The sequence below is a fragment of the Stegostoma tigrinum genome, chromosome 5 (genome assembly GCF_030684315.1).
Source record: "Stegostoma tigrinum isolate sSteTig4 chromosome 5, sSteTig4.hap1, whole genome shotgun sequence".
Lineage (NCBI taxonomy): Eukaryota > Metazoa > Chordata > Chondrichthyes > Orectolobiformes > Stegostomatidae > Stegostoma > Stegostoma tigrinum.
The window spans coordinates 70,529,558-70,544,327 of NC_081358.1; the positions used below are offsets into that span (position 1 = coordinate 70,529,558).

General features: G+C 43.0%; 1 protein-coding gene across 1 annotated transcript in view; it reads right to left on the reverse strand.

Annotated features, from left to right (window-relative positions):
- Positions 1-14,050: 14,050 nt before the first annotated feature.
- Positions 14,051-14,770, reverse strand: part of sntg1 (syntrophin, gamma 1) — a 476,380-nt gene continuing 475,660 nt past the window's right edge. Inside the window, exon 21 of the mRNA XM_059646062.1 lies at positions 14,051-14,380. Coding sequence (XP_059502045.1) covers positions 14,311-14,380 — 70 coding nt within the window. The 3' untranslated portion in view covers positions 14,051-14,310. The remainder of the gene's footprint in view (positions 14,381-14,770) is intronic.

Genomic DNA, 14,770 nt, shown 5'->3' on the forward strand with positions numbered 1-14,770 from the left:
GGGCCTCCTGCACTGCCACAATGATGCCACCCGAAGGTTGCAGGAACAGCAACTCATATTCCGCCTGGGAACCCTGCAGCCATATGGTATCAATGTGGACTTCACCAGTTTCAAAATCTCCCCTTCCCCCACTGCATCCCTAAACCAGCCCAGTTCATCCCCTCCCCCCACTGCACCACACAACCAGCCCAGCTCTTCCCCCCCACCCACTGCATCCCAAAACCAGTCCAACCTGTCTCTGCCTCCCTAACCGGTTCTTCCTCTCACCCATCCCTTCCTCCCACCCCCAGCCGCACCCCCAGCTACCTACTAACCTCATCCCACCTCCTTGACCTGTCCGTCTTCCCTGGACTGACCTATCCCCTCCCTACCTCCCCACCTACACCCTCTCCACCTATCTTCTTTGCTCTCCATCTTCGGTCCGCCTCCCCCTCTCTCCCTATTTATTCCAGTTCCCTCCCCCCATCCCCCTCTCTGATGAAGGGTCTAGGCCCGAAACGTCAGCTTTTGTGCTCCTGAGATGCTGCTTGGCCTGCTGTGTTCATCCAGCCTCACATTTTATTATCTTAACAAGTTAGTTTGATGACTTTAGATCAGAGCAGATTATCACCCCAAAACATTTACTTTGGTTCTCTCCACAAACACTGCCTGACCTGCTGAATATTTCCTGTATCCATAGCATTTGTTGTTTGAAACAATTGAAAAGATGGACTAGAGTTAACTCCAGCAAAACATCTGAAAAAAAGAGATAACAAGATGTAGAACTGGATGAACACAGCAGACCAAGCAGCATCAGAGGAGCAGGAAGTCTGACGTTTCGGGCCTAGACCCTGAAGAAGGGTTCCATTTCAAAATCATCATCCTCCCTTGTCTTCAAGGTCAGGAAAGGTATTAGGCTCATGGCAGTATAGTGGCTCAATGATTAGCACTGCAGCCTCACAGCACCAGGGACTCGGGTTCGATTCCAGCCTCAGGCGACTGTCTGTTTGGAGTTTGCACATTCTCCCTGTGTCTGCATGGGTTTCCTACCACAGTCCAAAGATGTGCAGGCTAGGTGGATCAGCCATGCTAAATTGTCTGTAGTGTTCAGGAGTGTGTGGGTTATAGGGGAATGGGTATGGGTAGGATGCTTCAAGGGGTGGCGTGTTCTTGTTGGGCCAAAGGACCTGTTTCCACACTGTAGGGAATCTAATCATAACCCATTAACTGTGAATTCATAGTGCTATTAGAATCATCAAATCAGAATTTTACCATACAGGGAAGGCCCTTTGGACCATTGTGTCTGCATTGACAACACTTCTTCAAGAACAAACTTCATGAGTAATGATACACTCCAGAAAGTTACAATATTCAAAGAGACGCACCTGCTGGCAACTATTTCTCATATATAATCTGGGTGCTTTTAAATAGCTTCTTTTTCATATTCTATTTTTTTAAAAATTCACTTATGGGGTGTGGGCATCATCCACTTGGCCAGCATTTATTGTCCATCCCTAGATGCCCTTGAGAGGGTATTGGTGAGCTGACTTCTTGAACTGCTGCAGTCTATGGACTGTAGGTAGGTCTATAATTCTGTCAGAGAGGGAATTCCAGGATTTTGATCCAACAACACTGATAGAACAGTGATAGAACAGTGAGTGGCTTGGAAGGGGACTGGCAGCTAGTGTGTTCCCGTGTTTCTGCTGCTCCTCTCCTTTAAAATGGTAATGGCCATGAGTATGGAAAGTGATGTGGTCAAGAGGAAGGAGCCATAACAATGAGATAAACCAAATTTGCTTAAAAGGAATCTGGATGTTTATTCACCAATTTCTTACTCATTAAATTATTATTCATTCCTTAATAATGCACAACACACAGAAATGTCAAGAAATGCATACCAAATAAGAGTGGCTAGTTGGCTGAGATTGGTCTTGCGAGAGCAAATTCAGTATCTCAGAGAAAGGAAGCAACAAATACAGAGGAGGAATAGTTTTGCTTTCTCATCCGGTTAGCAAAGCTCGGTGGCTACTTAATACGGGAGAACATGCATTTCCCAACTGCTCAATATGACACTCCTCAAAAAACCTTGCAAGTAAATAAAATAATCTTTCAGTTAAAAATAATTATTATTGAAATACATACTCATTTCTGAAAAGCCTGTTAGAGGAAGAAAGGCACATATGTTCTGTTATAAAATAATTGCAACTTTCACAAATAGGAATTATTGGTCGTGATTTGGACCTCCTGCCTGTCCCACTGTCCCTATCCCAATGTATCCTGACAATATTGCATGTTGGAGATTGGAATTGTTGCACCACTCCAATATCCCAAGACTTCTCAATGTCACAACCCTGCCTCTACCTCTGATCTAGAACCATACTGGCCTTGCACCATATACTATTTTAACAGGTGGCTTTAGTCAGCTAGAAGGAGTCTCAGTCTATATATGTGAGGGCCGTGTTCAGGTTCAAAACCACTGTCAAGTCTAAACTGCATGGTAACATACCAGGGAAGGCCAAGGCCAAAAAGTAAAAAGCTCTAAAGAAAGACAGGAAGATTCGAACCAGTTTTTCAGAATAATCTTGCTTCCTTGTGGGATAAGAGATGCTAATGTGCTTCACTTGGCCTCAGAGGAAATCTAGGGTCCATTCTTGCCTCACCCCAGCCTTTCCTTCAGCTCTATCATTGTTTCCAATATGTAATCCTCCTTGCCAAAGACCAATCTGGCTGGGCCAGTTATCATCTGCTGCCATTTTTCCTGACTGCTGAACACTGCGCTATCTTGTGAGCATTGGGTTTAATTGGGAATTTGGCCTAACCTTTCAAAAGAAAACTTGAAGGTTCACCATTTCATGTCGACTTCCTTGAGCTCACACTTAGGGTTGTGTAATTCTTCTGGTTCAGTGATGTCACTGGCCTCATCTATGTTTTCAACTCTTATGTACCCTTGGAAATGGATAGCAAATTACACAGATCAAGGGTAATTAGGGATGGGTAACAAATGCCTTGCCACTAACGCCCACATCTATGAAAACAAACACTCTTCTCATTTCTCATCCTAGTTAAATGTGAGATTTCCATAATTACACATACAGTGCAAATACCGTTTCAATCAACATAAACGAACAAAAGCTCCTTATCTATTATCTGTAATAACTTTACATTTCTGTTCAGTATTAAGGGAGTACCAAACTGTTGGACGTGCCAGTTTTAAGGTATTAAACCCCGGCAATCGTTGGGCTTTTAATCTGATGGTTTACAAAGAAGTTTAGGACAATTCCAAGCAATGGCAGGTATGTTAATAGTGACCAATGCTTTGAAAGTACTTCCTTGGTTGTAAAGCATGTTGAGAGATACAGTGAAGCCATGAAAGACAGCATATTTAAATGAGTTTTTCTACAATACTGAGAAAAGTAGAAGGTCAGAATGGTCATGACACATTGTGCCAGTAGGAGTATTTGCAGTGTAATATTATATGATATCATTTAAATTACAGTCCAAACTTATTTGGAATTGTGAATATGCCTGGCAGCTGCTGAGATAAAAGTCAACATTCTACAAAGGGACAAAAGTGAAATAAAGGAAAATATTAACAACAAAGAACAGTGTGAATTGTCTTCTGTGTGAATTGCTGTGTGATTAGAATGAACAGTTGCCCAATTCCTGCACCCTCAGTTCTATTCCCACTAAACTACGGACATCTAACTTCTCTTCCTGGTTTCTTTGTTAGTTAACACAAATGTTTTCCATTCTCAACAACTGCTCCTCTCTCCTTCAAATATACTGTCATCATTCCTCTCATCAAAACAACACCTGGAACACCAACCATGCAAACCGCTGTACAATCTACATTGCTGACCCTGTACTTTTAAACTACGATGACCATTTCTAGATTCTCCCAGAAGAGGAAACATTGTTTCGACATCTGCCCAGTCAAGTCCACTCAGTATCCGATCTGGGTAGGTGAGACCACACTGACCTTGATCAATCCTTACGGATCTATATAGAGTCAGATACAAATGTAAAAAGATTTCTCTTCCCACCCTTGCAATGTTACTTCAGGTTACTCATAAGAATCTACCTTCAGGCCCCTCTTATTTCTCATCAATGTGCTGCTCCTCAAAGATATCAGGCAGATTATTCCTGGGAACTTCTGCAGAAGCAAAAATTTGTAGCTGTGGATTAAATATAGAACATAGAACAATACAAGTCCAGGTCGTAGAAAATTCTTAAGAAATTCTTAAAGTCTCAGAAAATTTCAGCCAGGTCAGCTTTCCAGAACTTCACGTTTGGAAATTTCTTTGGCATTAATTAGTATGGCCTGAATACTCATTTATGACACAGCCCACTGGAATTATGCTCGTGGGCAAAATTTTGTTATCAATAACTGGAAACAGTGTGCCAAACTGAATATCCACATGCAGTCAAGTAGACTTCTTCCTGAAAGCTCTCTACAACTTCTTCCATACTTGGATCTGTTATAATCAAGCCTTTTCTTTCCGCAAATGCTCGATGCTCTCCATGTCAATCAAGGCATGAGAAGTCTCAGTCATGAGCAATCTTGCTTGTTGCAGGCAAACATTTACAGTGTAAAGGATGAAGCTTGGGCCCACTAACCTTCCCAATGGAGATGGGGCATTAGCAAATATGATTAAAGCAGATAGCCAGGGCTCAACTGAAAAGGGATTTGAAATGGAAAAGGAGCCATACTGAAAAGAAAGCTCAACAGAAAAAGTTCCCAGAAATGTGGGTAGGGCAAAACGGGGGAATGCGGGGAGGAAATGTGTATGCAGGGAGGTAAATCAAGGCAATAGGGCCTACAGGAAAAAGAAGGGTAGAAACTCTGCATCAATCATTGGAAACACAATGAGGTAGGCTGTGTACTGTGGAGAGTGAGTTGGCATGTGAATAAGCAGTGGAAGAGAGAAGTGGGCATGGGAATCTGTATGAAAGTACAGTGAGGAAAAGAATGGACATTTTAACACAGATGGTGAAAGTCATGGTGTGCGATTGAAGAAAAATAATACGCAAGAAGCTTGACATCATTGAGGATCAAGCAACCTATTTATTATATCCACAGGTATTCAGTCACTCCACCTCCAACATGCAGTAACAGCAGTCTGTAGCATCTATAAGATGCACTGCAGAAACTCACCAAAGATGGTTAGATAGCAACTTCCAATCACATGATCACTACTGCTTAGAATAACAGGGACAGCAGATACTTGGGAACATCACCATCTGCTAGTTCCTTTCCAAGCCACTCTATCCCAAATTACAGAACTACCAGTGTTTCAATGTCATTGTGTCAAAATCCTGGAATGCCCTCCCTAACAGCATTTTCCGTCTCCCTTTTAAATATGGAGAGCAATGATTCAAGAAGAGACAGTTCACTATCACCTTCTTAAGGGCAGCTAGGGACAGAAAATAAATGTTTTCCCAGTTAGAGAAGGCTGTATTCTGAATGAGTTTTTAGAACAGAGGCACAGTGGTTGTGGAGTGGCACAGTGATTAGCACTGGTGCCTCACAATGCCAGGGACCCAGGTTCAATTCCAGCCTCAGGTGACCCTCTGAGGGAGTTTGCACGTTCTCCCTGTGTCTGCATGGGTTTCCTCCCACAGTCCAAAGATGTGCAGATTAGGTGGATTGGCCATGCTAAATTGCCTGTAGTGTTCAGGGAGGTGTAGATTAGGCGGATTACAGGGGGATGCGTCTGGGTGGGATGCTCAGAGGTTCGGTGTGGACTTGTTGGGCCAAAGGGCCTGTTTCCACACTGTAGGGATTCTATGATTCTATTCTATGAAGACACCAGAGGAAGGGAAAAGGCCATGTACAATGATGGGGGAACACAACCATCATTTTTTTGATCTGTTTACAAAATAAGATCTCTCAGAACATTCTTGGTACAAATGGGAGGGGCTTGAGCTACACTCCTACAGTGGAAAAATATCCAAACAAGTGAATCAACACAGAATCTGAGAAATGCTGTTGTGCAAGCACTCAGGTCTGTGTCGAAGCGAAATACTTTGTGCAGAACAGAGGCAAATAAGCTCCTATAGCTCCAAACACCAACATCCGAACCATGTCCTGCTACTAACTAAACTTTGACAAGGAAGGCAGCCAAGAATTACTGCGAGTAGTGGTGTTGTTGCTAATTTTATTTCACATTCAGCAGAAGTATTCACAGGCTCATATATAAGCCAATTAAAGACATGGGGTTGAAGCAGTGATACAAACTATGGATTTCAAGGTCGTATGGCACTATTGCAGGGGTAATGAAGGCCATCGAGAGTTAGATTTAACTAATTGCCACATACAAGGACAGCAATGTCAAGATGAAGGTTATCGATGCCTTGCAAATGTCAGCACCGGGAACAGGAAAACCAGTCACGAATCATGAAGGATCTAGCTCACAATGTAGAGCGTCCATAGAGCAAGATTTCACCAAAGTCATGAGCATAAGAGCCCATAGAGTAGATTGAAAAGGTCAAGATCTCAAATGAAAACATATTTATCATTCCTGATCTTTCTTCACAGACAATATTTCCATGTCAAATGTGTGATCACCTAAACGCAGCAGCTGAGTTAACCTTGAAAGCAAAGTGTGAAGCTGGATGAACAGAGCAGGCCAGGCAGCATCTCAGGAGCACAAAAGTTGACGTTTTGGGCCTAGACCCTTCATCACAGAGGGGGATGGGGAAGAGGGTTCTGGAATAAATAGGGAGAGAGGGGGAGGTGGACCGAAGATGGAGAGAAAAGAAGATAGGTGGAGAGGAGAGTATAGGTGGGGAGGTCAAGAGGGGATAGGTCAGTCCAGGGAAGACGGACAGTTCAACGAGGTGGGATGAGGTTAGTAGGTAGGAAATGGAGGTGCAGCTTGAGGTGGGAGGAAGGGATAGATGAGAGGAAGAACAGGTTAGGGAGGCGGGGACAAGCTGGGCTGGTTTTGGGATGCAGTGGGAGGAGGGGACGAGCTGGGCTGGTTTTGGGATGCAGTGGGGGAAGGGGAGATTTTGAAGCTTGTGAAGTCCACATTGATACCATTGGGCTGCAGGGTTCCCAAGCGGAATATGAGTTGCTGTTCCTGCAACCTTCGGGTGGCATCATTGTGGCACTGCAGGAGGCCCATGATGGACATGTCGTCTGAGGAATGGGAGGGGGAGTTAAAATGGTTCGCGACTGGGAGGTGCAGTTGTTTATTGCGAACAGAGCAGAGGTGTTCTGCAAAGCGGTCCCCAAGCCTCCACTTGGTTTCCCCACTGTAGAGGTAGCCACACCGGGTACAGTGGATACAGTACACCACATTGGCAGATGTGCAGGTGAGGTTACTAAGGTTAATAAAAAGGAGGAAGAGGAGAAAAAATTGCATGATGTCTACAGAACTAGAGATACAAGATTCAGGGTGCTGCAGCTGTGGATTAGCCAGGACTGCATGCAGTGTCTTCAGTATCACCAAGCAGTTGACTGAGATAACAGGCATTGCAGCTACCTACAGATAATTGAAGTGCAATGTTGGTGAATGTCTCTGCACACTTCGGGAAGTCTGTCAGCTGTATTGGCCATCCCCTGCAGCCAGATCTGCATGTGAGGAAGCACTATGTCTGTGGTAATGCATTGTAATATGGATTGAGATTTGGTTAACAGACAAAAATAGATAGTAAAAATAAGTGGGCAATTTGCAGGATGGCAGCTTGTTACTAGTGAGGTATTGCAAGTAATAGTGCTAGGTTCCCAGTTGTTCAGAGTCAATGTAAATAATTTGAGAGTCAATTAGCTCAGCTCCTGCATGGCTGGTTTGTAATGCAAAATGATGCCAACAAGCACGGGACAACAAGTTGTAGAGCTGATGAACACAGCAGGCCAAGCAGCAGGAAAGCTGATGTTTCGTGTCTAGACCCTTCTTCAGACCCTTCGAGCATGGGTTCAGTTCCTGCACTGGCTGAGGTTACCACAAAAGGCTGTCCTTTTCAACCTCTACCCTCACCTGAGGTTGCAGTGACCCTCAAGTTAAACCACTAGCAATCATCTATCTAATGAAATAGCAGCCCTACGGTCTGGTAATTTTTTATCTTTTAAATAATTTGCATGTGGAAGCCAATTGTAATGCTGGAAGAAGATTCAAGAAGGTTTAGAGCAGACTTCGACAGGTTTTTTTTAGATTAGATTAGATTCTCTACAGTGTGGAAACAGGCCCTTCGGCCCAACAAGTCCACACCGCCCCTTGAAGCATCCCACCCAGACCCATCCCCCTATAACCCATACACCCCTGAACACTACAGGCAATTTTAGCATGGCCAATCCACTTAACCTGCACATCTTTTGGCTGTGGGAGGAAACCGGAGCACCCGGAGGTAACCCACACAGACACGGGAGAATGTGCAAACTCCACACACAGAGTTACCCAAGGCGGGAATCGAACCCGGGTCCCTGGTGCTGTGAGGCTGTAGTGTTAACCACTGAGCCACCGTGCCGCCCCATTGAGGTTGAGATTTTAAAAATTGTTAATAGGATATGGATAACAAGGTGTAGAGCTGTATGAACACAGCAGGCCAAGCAGCATCAGAGGAGCCCTTTCTTCAGAAAATGATATGGATGTTGTTTGTTTGGACAACTTTTATTGTCTATCTCTAATTGCCCAGAAGATCGTCAGTAGTCAACCACATTGCTGCTGGCCTGGCATCACCAGACCAGAAAAAGCACAGTAGATTTTGTTCCCTGAAGAATATCAATGAATCAGGCAAATCTTTATAACTTACAACAGTGGTCACATAGTCGCTAGTAGACAACCTTTTAACTCCACAATTTTATTAAATTCAAATTTCACCATTTGTCATGGTGGGATTTGAAACTGAGTCACCAGAATATTAGACTAGGTTTCTGGAAAACTTAACAAGGAATCCAAAGATGGTAATTGACAAATTCAACTCAACTCTTACTCTGAACGGCCTCCATATCAGACATGAGGCAACAAAATTTCACAGCACAATTCTTGGGTTCTTGTTTTTAACGCTTACTCATTTTTCATCTACCTCCATGCTTGCACCATCCATGCCAAGCTTTGTTCAAGGGCAGAAGTCACACAACGCCAGCTTATAATCCAACAGGTTTATTTGAAATCTAAAGCTTTTGGAGCGCTGCTCCTTCATCAGGGGATGTCAGCATTGTCTGATGCAGGGGCAGTACACTGAAACCTTGCAATTTCAAAATGACCTGTTGGGCTATTACCTGGTGTCATGTGACTCTGACCTTGCTCACCCTAGTCCAGCACTGCACCTCCAACATCAAAGCTGTTCTCAGCTGGAGACATTAATCTTTTTTATTTCCATTTTAATGCACTATTTAGCACCCATACACAGCCAGGCTGCCTGTCATGCTTGTCAGTATTGAAACATTTTGGAGGGCTGGGGAACATCTTGGTGAACACTGCACTGACAAAGCAACACCTAAAGCATGTGCCAGCTGCCCGCACAGATAACACACTGCACATTCATTCAACCAAATAGCCATTTTAGAAACTGATGGGCATTAGTTATCAGTGCACTTAAGTGGGGCTATTCTTGGTCAGGTAGTCCCAGTGCTGTCAATCACAGACTCACCACATAGTGCATGGGCTTCAACTCAATTGGTCATCTGCTTGGCAGGCTCCCAGTCAGGAGATCTGACCCAGTACTGTCCAGGAAGTGTGCAGTGGTTAGTCCTACAGGGCCAGCACCAGCAGTCAGAATTGTGCAGTTATTCAGGAAGCTGTAAAAACAGTGGTCGGGTCTGGTTATGTATAGGGGACTGATTATTGAAGTTGGTCAGATGTCTTGTGTGGATGCAATCCTGGAATTCCATTCAGCAATCTTCCAGGAGCGTATTGGGGGAGCATTTAGTGGCAGCAGGGGTTCAATAGCAGAGGGCGTGGGAGAGGGAAAGTAGATGCTTTGATTGCAGTTCAACTAAACAGAGTAACAGGGGAGGAGGGAAGCTCAAGTTGAATGGGGGGAGTTTGGAACGGAGAGAATGGTACAGTGTGGGATGGGGTTATTGATTGTGACTATTACAGTGATCTCTGCGAAACAAGTAAGCACGTGGATAATGGGCATCAGCAAGATGCAATGGCAGGATTCAAAGGGCAGAGACGACAGTTGGAAGTGAAGTTCAAAGTGGTGGGCTGTAAGGACAATGTGAAGGACATTCAGGTACTTGGGGGATGGTCCGTGTTACCTGATGACGGAGGTATGGGGTTTGGGGAGGGGGTAGTGGGGCCTGGTGCTGATGGTGTCCCATGTAACCTGATTCCCAGCCATATTTTTACCTTCTCTAGATGCAAAATACTCCTGGAAAATGGCTGGGATAATGACAAGGCTGGGTATACTAAGTATCAGTCCAATGGTTGAAAGTATCAGATCCACATTTGCTGGACACGACGATATTGTAAAAATAAAAACAGGAAGCAGTCATTTACAAACTTCAGCTGTAGTCTTTTTACAATTTCATATACGTTCAGACTGAGGATGCTTAGGAGTCAGATGTTGGTCAGGCCAATTTTTGCCATGCCATTAGTTTTTACAAACTGAACCTGAGCATCTCAATAATGTTGAATTTAACATCAATGCAGGTACAAAAGGCCAATGGTGGCTGAAAGGAAACTACTATTAGCCCCACCTCCAAGAGTCCAGTGCGAGCCACACAAGTTTGTGTCTTTAATCTGTGATGCAAGGGTAATGATCGTCTATATGAAATGCAGTGTGCGGTTCAGTGTTTGATGTGAGTGTGGGGGTTGGTGGGTAGTATTGTGCCACAACACTCAGCCAGTGTGGTTTACCTCCAGTGACTGTAGATGCTGAGGTGAAACGTGCATGCCCAAGATAGATGTATCCCTGTTATCTACGTCCAGAATGTCTTACTGTATAATAAATTATAAGCCTCATCAGTAAGGCATTTTGGTGACGACTGTCCAGAGGTCTAAGAACTCTTTTGCTTCTTTTCACCAAAAACAATGGGCCCTGCCACTACTGGCTTGTCAGTCGCAGCAGGCGCCTACCTAAGAAGGTGAAGACATGTGCAGGAGGACCATGGCCGACAATAAGCCCAGGAGCAGCATCAGTCCTTGGTGGTGGAAAAGGAGCACACAGCTCAGGGAGAGATCACTGTCACAGGGCTAGCCAGGGTGTGTTGCGTCCACAGGAGGATGAGCGTTCTTCCGCCCTGACTCCATTTCAATCAGCATATGACACAACTGAGCTGGTTTCTGGAGCAGCAGTTGAAGCCAGTAGTGGAAGGCCACCTTCTCTCAAAAGCTGCACAGCACATTGCAGCACTGAACTTCTGCACAGTTGATATCTTCAAGGTAGTGATAGGTAACTGGTGTGGACACTCTCAGACATACACCACAAATGCATCAGGATAGTGACCAAGGTCATCTGCAGAGAATCATACTGCTGGTTCATTGCATTCCTTCAGGATCAGTTTGCAGTATGAGTCAAGAAGTTAGCAGCATACAATTAACACTAAGACAGCCATTTCAAACACAATGCATGTGAAATTTTTATCAACATGGAGGTGTTCCTTTCCATTACTGTTTGGATAATTTGTGATCACCGTTACCACTTCCTGCAGGTGGGGTGCCCACTACCCTGGTAATTGCCAATATATTTTATATATATATCAGGAGTGCATTTGTATACCTGGAGCATTTGAAAGTCAATGTGCCATACAGGGCTGGTTGCTGGAGGACCAGGACTACTCGCTACAACCATGGCTCATGGCAACATTCCATAGCACTCTGACTGACGCAGAACACAGGTTTAATACTAAATAAAAACCAAAAGAATTGCATATGCTGTAATTCAGAAACAAACAGAATTTGCTGAAAAAGGGCAGGTCCAGCAGCATCTGTGGAGAAATATCAGTGTTAATGTTTCGGATTGAGACACCCCTCCTCAGAATTCAGAACAGGTTTAATACTACTCATTCCTCAGCCAAGATTGTGCTGGGGCAGAGTAGAGGGCTCTTGAAGTTATGGTTCCAATGCTTGGATGGGTTCAGAACCAGCCTTCCTGAATGGTATAGATAGAGTTTCTACATCAACCAGGCATGTTGTGAGCAGGCAATAGGTGATATACTAGATACAGAAGAACTGTGGAAATGGAAGCAGTCTTCCAAGGAGGAGGATGACACTGAAGTGGAGAAAGCAGTTGACGTCCATGTCAGAGTTTGAAGAGAAGATCGATGATGGAAACATTCTATTTCCCTCAAGTTTGTTGGCGAGAAAATTATCGACAACTCCCCAGGAAGAGGATTCCTTGTTCTTCCCAGCCCATCTGACCCAACCCCACCCAGCAGCTACTGGAAATTCCCTGAAGGAAAACTGCTAAAACTTATGAACATTGCGGCTGGTGCAACTCATCATTTATACCTCAAAATGGAGTTCCAGTATGACCAGTGAATTCATTTCAGAGTATTACTGGAAAGGAGTTTGTCAGTACCTTCGGTACAAGGAAAATTACCCTGACAACCATCTTCCCTCTAAATGAAAGTATTATCCAACTGCCCCCGATACTTGCCTCCCTCCACACCACATTCCCACTCTTTCTGCCCAGTCTTTTTCCTTTGCACCTATTTCTAGAGTTCTTCTGCAGCCTCGACCTTTCTCTTCTCACTTTTCTCCCTTTCTTGTTCCCTCCTTTCCCTTAACTCCAATCAGCCTTTTCTCCTGAAAGTAAAAGCAATGTACTGCAGCCGTTGGTGATCTCAAATAAAATTAAAGAATGCTGGAGATACTCAGCCTCTGCAGAGAGAGAGGATGAAGAATCATACTGGACTCAATGTTAACTTTGTTTCTCTCCATAAGTGCTGTCAAACTTGCTAGGCTTCGCTAGCACTTACTTGCCTTCACTGCCTATCTTGGCAAAAATATCATCTTCTTCCCCTGCTTAACCTGAGAAGTCTTGAATTTCTATGTAAACTAAGGAGATCATTCTGTTTTCTGAAGGGGATAATTGTATGCTGAAAGATTCAAACCTAACACTCAATTTTCTGAAAAATTATGAACCACAATATCTAAGCAAGTGTGTCCCAATCTGACCTCACTTTGTTTTAATTTTGATTGCTTATAGTGCACTGTAAAAATGTACAAACGTTAATCTTCTGTACAGATCAAAGGAGCAGTTTACAATCATCAATATTTCTTCAGTCTGCAGATATTCTGACATTGATATTGAGATCTGACATGTAGCAATACTGAACAAAAAATGAGATTTACAGGATCTGGTAAGATTTCATAATTCTATCCATTATAAATGAATTTAGCCTCATTTGTCTGAGAATCACTTAAAAGCTTCCTTACTGTTTTGATCAATCATGAGTACAGCACAAAAACTATTTTGTCTTCTGAAAGCCAATATCATTACTGCTCCACTAAATCTATTGATTGAAGAACTCTTGTCCATTAACTGCAATAAACTTTACAATATAACCCTAATAAAAGGTTAATTCAATGCTCTGAGCACTGTGAATTCAATATTAACAAAAATAACTGTTGACAAAGGAATGTTTTCCTGTCAAGTAGCAAAACATAAATACCCAAAAGAAAATGGAGGTGAAACTTTCTAAAAATCAAAGAGCATTTTAGACTAATACCCTTTCAAAATTATAAAAATACTGGACTACAAACCTAACAGACATGGTAGTTTAATCCCTTTTGGGTATAAAATGTCAAGTACCTTGATCTCATGCACCTCCTGTGGTTCAGAACATTAGCTGACATGCAATGAAAGGATAATAGATAAAGTAAATTCAGCAGGAAAGTGGTGAAAATGTTGCAGAGTTTTCACAAAAGTGATGGCAACTACTTGCAGAGTGAGTGAGTTTTATGGCACCACAAAAATTATATGAAGGCGAAAAGATGTGATGGGAGGTTAGAGGCTCAGTCTAACCCATTCTCAAATGTGAAAACATTGAGATGTGTAGCACACAAAAAAAAATTGAATTGGGAAGATGAGAGATTCCAGCTGCTGTCTGAAAGAAACAATTTGGGTCAAATACAGCTCTGCAGCTCAATGACCAGTAAGCCATTTCCTCAGTGATGTTTCTTTCATGTGTGTCACCAACTTGCAAAACAGTTGTGGAGATACATTTGGAGACAGTTACAATACATTAGTTTTGATCTCAGCTTTGTATGGTTTAGGTTTTGACCTTTAACTACCTCAGAATTGACTGAGCTATGAGGACTGAATATGGCATGGAAGATTTGATGGTCAATGGTGTTAGGTTAAAGGAAGCACAAAGATGATTCAAGATAACAAAGTGTGGAGCTAGATGAACACAGCAGGCCAAGCAGCATCTTAGGAGCACAAAAGCTGATGTTTTGGGCCTTGACCCTTCATCAGAAAAAGACGATGATTCAACCGATTTCTGTAAAAAAACAAGTTAGTTATGAGAAGGATTATACATTGCAGAATAATAAGAGGATCACTTAATCAAATAATTCAAAGTGTTGCAAGTATCTATTTATACATCATATGTTTTGGAATAGAATTTTTGGTTAAATTTTTAACTGCAGATAAATGGGGCCACTGACCAAGAAACTGATTAGCATCCCTGAAGTAAATATCATTCAAATAAACTTGGCAGTTTATTGCATTTAAAAACTAACTGTGTTTATCTTACAAGGTCAGAGTTGATAGAAGAAACAAACGAAATAATGTATGGCTCAAGTCTGGTCTTCCTGCCAGAGCCAAGATATCTCCATAAAACAAGGTAATAGCTGGGCATTTTGAGAAATGGGGTCATTAAACTCAATTA